Source organism: Enhydra lutris, unplaced genomic scaffold (assembly GCF_002288905.1).
Source record: "Enhydra lutris kenyoni isolate GAN:26980312 unplaced genomic scaffold, ASM228890v2 scaffoldscaffold60, whole genome shotgun sequence".
Classification (NCBI taxonomy): domain Eukaryota; kingdom Metazoa; phylum Chordata; class Mammalia; order Carnivora; family Mustelidae; genus Enhydra; species Enhydra lutris.
In genome coordinates, this window is record NW_019154144.1 from 11,078,438 (window position 1) to 11,089,542 (window position 11,105).

At 35.6% G+C, this 11,105-nt stretch overlaps 1 protein-coding gene across 1 annotated transcript in view; it reads left to right on the top strand.

Moving 5' to 3' along the window:
* Positions 1-4,370, top strand: part of LOC111158582 (component of oligomeric golgi complex 6) — a 93,138-nt gene extending 88,768 nt beyond the window's left edge. The window contains exon 19 of the mRNA XM_022520704.1: positions 2,947-4,370. Within this exon, the coding sequence (XP_022376412.1) occupies positions 2,947-3,094 (148 nt within the window). The 3' untranslated portion in view covers positions 3,095-4,370. The remainder of the gene's footprint in view (positions 1-2,946) is intronic.
* The last annotated feature ends 6,735 nt before the right edge of the window (positions 4,371-11,105 follow it).

Below are 11,105 nucleotides of genomic sequence, written 5' to 3' on the forward strand. Positions count from 1 at the left end.
TTTTTTTTTTTAATTAGCAGGTCATTAAAACACTTTCAATCCAATGGAGTAATTTAAGAGCTAGAAGTACCCTGTAAATATTATCAGTCTCAATATTTTGCCTTATGGTAGTGAAGTTAGTCCTAGAAAGGTTAAATAACTTGTTCAAGGCAACAGTAATTAAGTGGCAGAGCTTCAGCTAGAGTCAAGGTCTTCTGACGGTGATGTCACTCACTGTTCCATTTGATCTCTACTATATATAGTTCATTAGAAAAAAATGACTGAATGTGAGTGTGTGGACCTATACTGGCTTTGGTAGTGATAGGTAGTGATAGTGAACTCTTAAATGTGTAGAGAAATTTAGAAAATCATTATCAGTCACAGTTCTTGCTCTTTACAGTTTGGATTTGACTCTGATTCACTTTGGAGAATCTCTCTTCCCATTGCCTTTCTGTCCTGGTTGGCTTTAGCAGCTAGCTGACAGGCCAGGAGGAACGGTCGTTTTGCCTTTCTTTATTCAGCCTACTACACGAAAGACTTCTTTTCTCCATGAGCTTTGGTACGTCTTATTTTGTTCTGCACAAGTGTGTTCATTTTTTAATCCCTTCCCTATCTTGGTAGCTTCCTAAACTGAGGAACAGAATGAGAAACCCTGTACTATCGAACACCAAAATTGAAAATAAATTATAAACTCCTATTTGGTCTTATTGGCTTGATTTTATTTATTTATGTCTTAGCAGTATTGCTTTATTCTGATTTTCTCCATTGCAGATTTACAATGAATATTCTGTTGCATTGTGAGTTGTAAACATTTGCAAGCTAGTTTAGCTTATAAACAGAAATGTGCCCTGGGTTACAACTAAACTGCAATAAATTTAAAATTTTTTATCATTGGGACTTGGGAATAAAATTTAAAATTTATTCAGATGTTTCAGCAATCCTTTCTACATTTACCAGTTACTGTGGACTTTTTAAAATTATATTTAACATTTATTATTGTACCATATTCTGATTTTAAACTTCTTGTGGGAGGGAATAGCCTTGTCTCTTTGTATTCTTTATGTAGTATAAATAACACACTACATTTAGATTGAATATAGATCTTAGAATAAGAGGTGTAAGTAATGGATGCTTTATACCCCTCCCCCCAAATCTGTCTTACTGCTTTGAGTAAAGAACAAAAACGCTATGTCTAAAATTCATAATTTGACTAGTTGCAAAATGGGCATCAAATGTATACTTAACAGATTTTTAGAATATTATAGTATTTTTCATCTATTTCATGTATGGAAAATAATTCTGCATCATACTGATGCATTCATTATTATGCTCAGTTAATTGTAGGATTGATCAGTAATAGATCACAAATATCTCGAAGGCTCATCTGGTTAAGTAGATTTCCAAACCAGTTTCTACTATCCTCTCTTCCAGTGAAAAGGTATGGTATGGCCAGTAGCATTACTCCACTCTCTTCAGAGAATTTACTCAGTGTAACTTCCTTCTATCCACTCTCATTCTGAAAGCTTTAGCAATTTGGGGGAAATGTTGAGTCGTTTCATCTCACCAAGAGTTTGAGGCCCCATCAGAACAGGGTGCTGATGACCCTAGATCATAAGTTTACTTTTCTCCTCATTCTGTCCAATTAATTTTTATTCTTTCTTAGACCACAGATTCCAAATATCACTTCAGTCATGCACGTTCCAAAATGGAATAATTATTTCTAGCTCTGAGGATCAGGGAATGAGAGAGTACATTTTTTACTGAGAATTAAAGAGTATTCGAATGTGAGAGAGAAAGAAAAGCATCCTGGGCAAATAAAGGAATAGAGCAGAGGAATTCAGGTGAACAAAAGCAGGGGAGAGAGAACAGAAATTGTGTCAGACCTCAGGATCAGAGTTGTGATGTGGAAGATGCTATAACGGATTCTAAATGACAGGATGAGGGATTTCGACTTCCCAGAAACCAGAGAAACTCCTTGAAGGAAGGCCCTCCTCAAAGGAAGGTGAGGCAGAGACAAGATAATAGGTATGGTTTAGAAGGATTAACCTAACAGCAGTGCTTATAATAGATCGAATGTGAAAAGACTAGAAGAGGGAAGATCAGATGGGAGCTTTTTTCTATACTCCATTACAAGAGTTCGTTAGGGTCTGAACTGAGGTGATGCAGCATGGTTATGCCACTGACAGAAATGAGAAACAACAACAAAATAGGTTTGGGAGTAAAGCTTGAAAGACGCATTTAAATTTAGTTGTAAAAACAGAACAGGTAGTGTTTTTGTCACTAGGCATAGTGATACATGAATAGAAGTAGTTGAGGATGGCAAGAAGTAAAGGTCATGAGAACATAGAGTTGATGCAGATTTTATGAACCCCATGCTATTTTTTTCCAGCTAGATCTTTAAAAATTGGCTTTAGTTCATTTAAAACTTTTTATTCTCTTATGTGCTTATGTAGAAACACTTTTTGTGGAAAATGCTGACTTGTTGGAGGCAAGTGTCACTTTATTTTAACCCGGTAATATAAACAGATGAGAAATCTAAAATGTGGTTATTAGTGTAGGAGCTATAACTGAAAGGACAGTTTACTGTAAGTTATTCTGAGATTGGAAGATTTGATAAGTACGAATGATGATAACCCTCTTTCGTTAAGGTTAATGTGTTACCAGTCACGTTTGCAAAATCAGGACATTGATGGCAGGTCAGTATCTGTTGATTGTCTAGTAACCCTGTAGATACAGCTGTGAACGAAACACAGTCCCTCCCTTCTGCAATAATAAATAATGAATATAAAAAAGTATGCTGGATCCCCAAACCAAAGTAAGTAACTTGTGTAGTTGTACAATGATTTTTTATAGTATGTATGTGGTAATTATGAAAATGAAATGTATTTGTTCAAATATGAAGCTTCTTGTAATTCTTAGTATTTTATTTTTGGATCATGTGTTCACATATTGTTTGTTTCGTCATAGAGAGCAGATCATAAAACAGGCTACAGAATTAGTCTGCAGAGCCTACAGTGAAGTGTATGCCGCCGTCATGGATCCAGTCAATGAATACAAAGATCCAGAGAGCATCCTCCACCGATCGCCACAGCAAGTGCAGACACTTCTCTCCTGATAATCTTATTTGAATGTGTTAGCATAATGGTGCATCCCTGAAACTTTAAAGGTTTTCTTGTTCTTTAGTCTGTTAATCTCCTCTTCGAAATTGGATGGTTACGATTTTCTTTGTATCGTAACATTTTAGGTCCCAATAATTTCTTTTCTTTGATCTCAGTACCATGGAAGTAAGGAATACAATCTTGACCTGAGTCAGGGTTGCTCTGTATCTGCTCCTTCTGTAGAGATGGTGTGTTCTCTGTGAGCCACCTCCCCAGCTCTGTAACTTTCTGGAATATAAATGTATGGGGGAAAGTCGTATGAAAGATTTGAGGGATTTTTATTTTACAACATTAGTTCTAAATGAATAATACATAAAAAAAAAAACTTGTCTAAACTTAAGAATTAATACGAAGATGGGACAGAACATCTCCTTACCTAAAGATTAAGTGGCTTTCTTATTAGTTATTCATGTGAGGAGACTTATTTAAACCGAGGAGCAGAAATATACACTTAGCAAAAAGTGGGAAAAGAGAGAGAGAAGTAATTTAAACAAGGTGGACTTCACTCTGTGTATACCTAGACTGAATTCAAGGTGACGTTCAGCACTTTAAAAGGATTTGAGGTAGGGAGTCACCCTGTGCTGCCTGTAAGTCTAGTGTCTAATTATAGGTATTTGTTGTATAGTCTGAACTCTAAATCCAACCATCTACAGATTTTATCTGGTGTTCAAAGAATAAGGATCTACTCTCACACCAGAGGAAAAATACAGAGTAGCAGTTGCTCACTGACAGTGTGTCTATCCTCCTGGTGGCCCCTCACAAGAATGATTTGGGCTCTGACTTTAGAACTTTACCTATGAGTAAGATTCAGAATCACTGTGTTTTTCAAAAAAATAGATCTCAGTGTGTTTGATGTGACTTTACTCTGTTGGTAAGATTTCAAGGACAATTTTTATTAGCAAAATATCTTAATTTCTGATACAACTATAAAAAGAGGTGAGTCCCTAAGTTATGAGAAAACTGGGGCATAAGGAAAAAATGGACAAGGCTAAAATATTTTGCAAATTAGTAAAACTAATATTTATGTGACATATAATATTTAACACATTATTATTTACAGAACATGGCTTATTCATGTATCGAAATTTTAATTGTTTATATTAATATGATTCTTTTGGAGTAAGAGCAGTTATTTATCACTTCTTTTGGTGTAAATCTGTGCTTTTAGTGTTTTTCCTTCAATGAGTATATGTGGTATATAAAAGATAGAAAATAAAGTATGATATAAATCAAGAACTTAAATTTTATATAATTTATTTCTACCATGAGAAAAGATTGCTACCTTATTGATGAATCCCTTTGTTTTCTAGGAAAAAAGTGTATTGGGCTTTTTACACACAGGTTTCTCAAAATATTAAAATTATTTCTAGAACAGTGATAATTGAAGTACATTTTTATATATCTCATCAGTGTGTTTTTAGAAAATGTACTACAGAAAAGGAAGTACAGTGTAGGACCAAATTGAGATAACCAGTATAAGACTGATGAGCAGAATGTGTTATGAATATTATCTTGAGTACTACGTCAAAATAAAAGATTTTAAGTGCTAATTCATGGACACAACCCTTATATTTGCTAGATACTTCCTGGTTTGTGTTTTGAGCTGTTTTGATGTGGCATAAATATAACCTTAGCTAGAGAATACATGTGAGCCTTTTCTCAAAGAAAGGTATTTGCCTCGCAAAAACCTCTCATTAAATTCTTCTCTTTCTTTCTTTGCACCTGAACTTGAACAGGTGAATATTACCTGAGAAAAATCACATAAGTGAACTGAATGACTTTTTAAATTCATGATCACAGTCTTCAAATGGCACTCAGTATTGCTTTGTAGTTTACTTTGTCTCTTTGCTAAACTCACCTCTCCACTTTTCAAGAAGACTTTTCTGCCCCCACTCTTAGTTAATGACCCTCATAATTTATAGAGAAAATAGAAGCTGTTAGATTAATCTCCCTTACTTCCCCACCTTCAAATACTCATCTTCTCCATCTTTCCTATAGAAGTTGCAAAAATGATTTTTTATGAAGTTACAAACATAGAAATTATCATTTAAAGTCATAATTTTATAAAAATTATAAGTATCTTTTCTGGAGGTGAAAATTATAACTGATTTTTAAAAATTCACTGTAGGAATTGAACAGATTTGAACAATTGATAAAAAGAATCTGCAAATATGAAGTTAGGCCAGTGGAGATTATCCAGTCAGAGGAACAGAAAGGAAAAAAGGATGGAGGAAAAAGAGAAAAAGAAAAAGAAACAAAGGATGAAGATGAATAGGGCCTCAGAGACCTGGGGGATATTATCAGCAATATTCACTCAGTGGGTGTTTCAGAAGGAAAAGAGAGGGAAAAGGGGGCCTAAAGAGTATTTGAAGAACTATTTGTAGGAAACTTTACAAGTTTGTTGGAAAGTTTAATATATGCACATTTAAGAGGTTAACCAAGCCCATGCAGAGATACACACCAAGACACATCACAATCAAATTATCAAAAGCCAAAGTCTAAGAGGGGAACTTGAAAGCGGCAGGAAAGATAACTGATCGTGTACATGTGATTTACAATCATGATTCTCATCAGAAACCAGAGAGGCCAGAAAGCATTAGATGATATATTCAGAGTGCCAGAAGAACAAAACCATTAACTTAGAATTATATAGCCAGCAAAACTGCCTGTGAAAATATAGACAAAATTGAGACAGTTCAGAATACATGAAAACTATCACACCTGCCTTAAAGGAATGTTAAAGGTAGTCCTTGTGGCTGAGGGGCACCTGGCTGGCTCAGTTGGTAAGCATCTGCCTTCAGGATCGAGCCCTGCATTGGGCTCCCTGCTCTATGGGGAGCCTACTTCTCCCTCTACCTCTGCTTCTCCCCCTGCTCATACACTATCCCCCCAATAAATAAATAAATAAATATCTTTTAAAAAAAATAAAATAAAGGTAGTTGTTGTGGCTGAAATGAAAGTATACTAGACAGTCACTGGAATCGACACAGAAATAAAGAATACCAAGGAAATAGAGGACTTGCGCAACACTGTAAACCAGCTAGACCCAACAGACATCTACGGAACACCACCCAGCAGCAGAGTACACGTTCCTTTCAAGTCCATGTGCTGCATTCTCCAAGGCAGACCGAATGTTAAGCCACAATTCAAGTCTCGGTTAATTTAAAAAGACTGAAATCATACAAAGTAACTTTTCCAACTACAATGGCACAAAATTAGAAACCAATGACCGAGGGAAAATAAATATGGAAATTAAACTATATATATACTCTTAAATAACCAGTGGGTTAAAAAGGAAGTAACAAAGGAAATTAGAGAAAACTTTGAGATGAATGAAAAATTTGGTATAAAACAGCATACCAATACTTAGGGTATGCAACAAAAACAGTGCTCAGAAGAAAATAGCCTACATTAAGAAATAAACTAACCTAAACTTACACCTTTAAAAAACTAGAATAAAGCAAACTAAACTGAAAGCAAGAAGAAGGAAATAAAGATTATGGCAGAATACAGATAAAATAGCATTTCAGTGAATGGATGTGCTAGCCATTCTGTAATCCATGTAGAGATGTGTTTGAATACACATGTCAAAAAGTGAAAAATAACCTCTGTTAATTGGTATGATAAAGCCAGAAAAGGTAACATCAGAAAATCATAGTCCAGTATCCCTTATGATTATGAATGCAAAATCCTCAACAAAATACTAACAAGAATATCCAGCAACATATTAAAGGATTATATGCTAGGACTCAGTAAGTTTGTCCTAGGAATGCAAGAACAGTTTAACGTCTGAAAATCAATCAATGTACTATACCATATTAATAGAGTAAATAATAAACATGATTACCTCGATGCAGGGAAAGCTTTTGATGAAACAAAAACACTCAACAGATTAGGAATAGAAGGGAACTTCCCCTTACTGACAAAGGACACTTAGAAAAATCCACATCTAACATTGTCTGAAAGCTTTTCCCCCTAAAATCATGAATGAGATAAGGTTATATACTCTTGCCACTTCTATTCCACATTGTACTAGAAATTATACCCAGAGAAATCAGATAAGACAAATAAAAGATAGATGGGAAAGGAAGAAGTAGAACTATGTCCTTTTGAAGACAGTATGAGCATGTATATCTATCATGTTTATCTACCTATCTATATGGTCATATACGTATTAGAACCAATAAGCAAGTGAAGCGACATTGCAGTATATAGGCCAGTATGCAAAAATCTGTTGTATTGCTGTACACTAGCAATGAACAATCTGAAAAAGTAAGAAAACAGCCCCATTTACAGTAGCTCACAAAGAATAAAATACTTAGGAATAGATTTAACCAAGCCAGTGATATACTTATCCACTGCAAACTACAAAACATGGGGAGGGTATGTGCTATGGTGAGTGCTGTGAAGTGTGTAAACCTGGCGATTCACAGACCTGTACCCCTGGGGATAAAAATATATTATATGTTTGTAAAAAATAAAAAATAATAAAAAAAACATGGTTGAAAGAAATTAAAGGTGGTCTAAGTAGATGGAAAGACATTTCATGTTCATAGCGAGGAAATAGAGGACTTGGACAACTCATACATCCATTGTCGTGTGAGTTTTTTACAAAGCTGCCAAGTCCTGTCAATGGGGAAAGAATAATCTTTTTAGCAAATGACACCAGAAGAACTTGAAATCCACAAGGAATGAGATTGAAGTTGGGGGCGCCTGGCTGGCTCAGTCAGTTGAGTGTGCAACTCTTGATCTCAGGGCTGTGGAGTTGAGCCCCACATTGGTTGCCGTGATTACTTTTGTTTTGTTTGATCTACAGTAATCTTTTTTTTTCATTATGTCGTCACCATACAGTTCGTTAGTTTTTGATGTAGTGTTCCATGATTCATTGTTTGTGTATAACACCCAACGTTCCATGTAATAACGTGCCTTCCTTAATACCCATACCAGGCTGACCCATCCCCCCCCCCCCCCCCCCCCCTCTCACCCTCAATTTGTTTCTCGGAGTCCATAGTCTCATGGTTTGTCTCCCCCTCCCGATTCCCCCCTCCTTCATTTTTTCCTTCCTTCTTGTAATATTCTCCATGCTATTCCTTATGTTCCACAAATAAGTGAAACCATATGATAATTGACTTTCTCTGCTTGACTTAATCCATTCAGCATAAGCTCCTCCAGTTCTGTCCACGTTGATGCAAAAGTTGGATATTCCTCCTTTCTGATGGCTGATTAATATTCTGTTGTATATATGGACCACATCTTCTTTATACATTCATCTGCTAAAGGGCATCTCTGCTCTTTCCACAGTTTGACTGTTGTGGATATGCTGCTATGAACATTGGGGTGCATGTGCCCCTTCTTTTCAGTACATCTGTATCTTTGGGGTAGATACCCCAGTAGTGCTATTGCTGAGTCGTAGGGTAGCTCTATTTTAAATTTTTGAGGTCTCTCCACAGTTTTCCAAAGTAGCTGTACGAACTTGCAGTCCCACCAACAGTATAAGAGGATTCCCTTCTCCACAACCTCTCCAACATTTGTTGTTTCTTGCGTTGTTAATTTTTGCCTTTCTAACTGGTGTAAGGTGGTATCTCCCTGTGGTTTTGATTTGAATTTCTCTGATGGCTAATGATGATGAACATTTTTTCATGTGTGTTAGCCATTTATATGTCTTCTTTGAAGAAGTGTCTGTTTATGTCTTCTGCCCATTTTTTGACTTGATTATTTGTTTTTTGGGTGTTGAGGGTGCAGAGATTACTTAAAAATAAAATCTTAAAAAAAAGATTGAAGTTGGAGCATATTTGTGACATATACAAAAATTAACTCAGAATGGGTCAAAGTTCTCAATGTAAAAGTTAAAAACTGTAAAACTCTCAGAAGGAAACATAGGTACAAATCTTTGTGACCTTGTATTAGGCAACAAGTTTTCACCTTTTATATTATACAGATTTTTATGCAGAGTCACATAATAATGTTGAGTACTTGGAGGTCAGCTTATTTTTCCTATTTAGTTAAATATACTGCTTAGGTGATAATATAAATAACTAGGTCTACATATGGTTACTTTAGGGCTGTAATCGTACTTAAGCACACTTATCTTGAAAATATGTATTTATTTCCCCTTAGAAAGTGCTTTTGGAGATAGATGATGTAATTATGTATTTTCACATCCACACATGAAATGACTATAAGTTGGCTAAGAAATGAATATAAAAATCATTTAACAATAGCATGCTCATCTATCAAATCCAACTAACATTAATGTTGAAAACTTTCCTAGCACTTAAAATTTAGTAAGTAAAAATAAATGGTACTAAGCTTATGAAAATACGGGAAAATTGTTGGTAGGACCAAAATTATCATATAAAATATTTGCTTGCTTCGAGAGGATATATCATTGTTTGACAAAGTGTTTTTTCATTGTATATTTTATTTTATTTTTTTAAAGATTTTATTTATTTATTTGACAGATCACAGGCAGGCAGAGAGAGAGAGAGAGGAGGAAGCAGGCTCCCCGCCGAGCAGAGAGCCCGACGCGGGGCTCGATCCCAGGACCCTGAGACCATGACCCAAGCCAAAGGCAGAGGCCCCAACCCACTGAGCCACCCAGGCGCCCCCATTGTATATTTTAAACAGTTAAAGTCCCAGCCAATCTAGGAGTTTCAAAGCTAATAGCTTTGCTACCAGGATATTAATTTACTTGAATAGTCTCTTTATTTCCATCAATGTCAAGATCTGAAATTCCACTGGAGCGAGCATTATTTTTTGCCTACTAAAAGCAAAATGACAAGAAACAAGAGTTGTTTTTCTTGCGCAAGCCAGCATCAAAAGTTAGGTCTCGTGTGTTGAGATGCCACAAGCCCTCCTAAGAGGTATCAAATGTATGAGCCTACTTTGGAGAATTCAGACAAGAGTGGACTGCTGTTTGCTGTCCAGGCCTCAGCCAGAGTATAAAATGGTAATGAGCAGAGCACTGAGGTTGAAAATGCATTTGCCTGAGAAGCCAGATCTTAAAAAGAAAATCAAAGATTTGGTTAGTATTCCACAGCCTTGCAATATGCACTTAATAGAAGACCAGGAATTTTTCTTGCTTGAAAACTGTATTAGCTCCTTTTCACAAAGATGTAGCAAAGCAAGCATTCAGAAGTCAGAAGGCTGCCGTTGCTGCCGTTAAAAACAACGAAAACAAAAACAGCATGTCAAGTTACCCTGCCTTTATTCTGAATCCTACCTACAAAGAGGAAATCACTTAGCCACTGAGTATTAACAGGTTAATGTAATGAATCATACAATAATAAATTATAATAGAGTTTGCAGAAACCCAGAAATGTGCAAATACACTCCTGTGGTTAACCTGTGATTCTGCTTGCACATGGTAAATCGTTAGCCATGGTGTGGTTAGCCTGTGATTCTGCTTGCACATGGTAAATCGTTAGCCATGGTGCTGCTCTTGGTAACCACAGGTTATCAGGGGCTGATGCAGAATTTGTATTGCTTCCTACTTTGTGTGTGATAAGAGTGGGATGAGGCTAGAGTTTTCTCTGTCATAAATTTTTATATATGTGGGCACATTTCTGGATCTTGTTTGCATTCTTTTCATAGGTTTCCTTATTCCTGCACCAATAACATATATTTTAATATTATAACTTTATAATATTAGCATGTGGTAGGATGGTCCATTTTGTCTTTTTCATCTAGAATGCCTCAGGCATTCTTGGCTTTTTCTCTTCCACTTCGATTTTAAAATCAGCTATTTCTCAAGCAGTAGTCAAGAATATGGTTGGGATTACTTTTTATCTATATATCAATTTAGGTACAACTAATATCTTTATGATGTTAAAAAATCCAAATCATGAACATGTTAAATTTTCACTATGTAATAGAGTAGTTTTAGTGTCCTTCAAAAAAAAAGTTTATATTTCTTCATATAAATCTAAGAAAACTTTGCTTTATTCATTCCTAACACAGTTCTTGTTC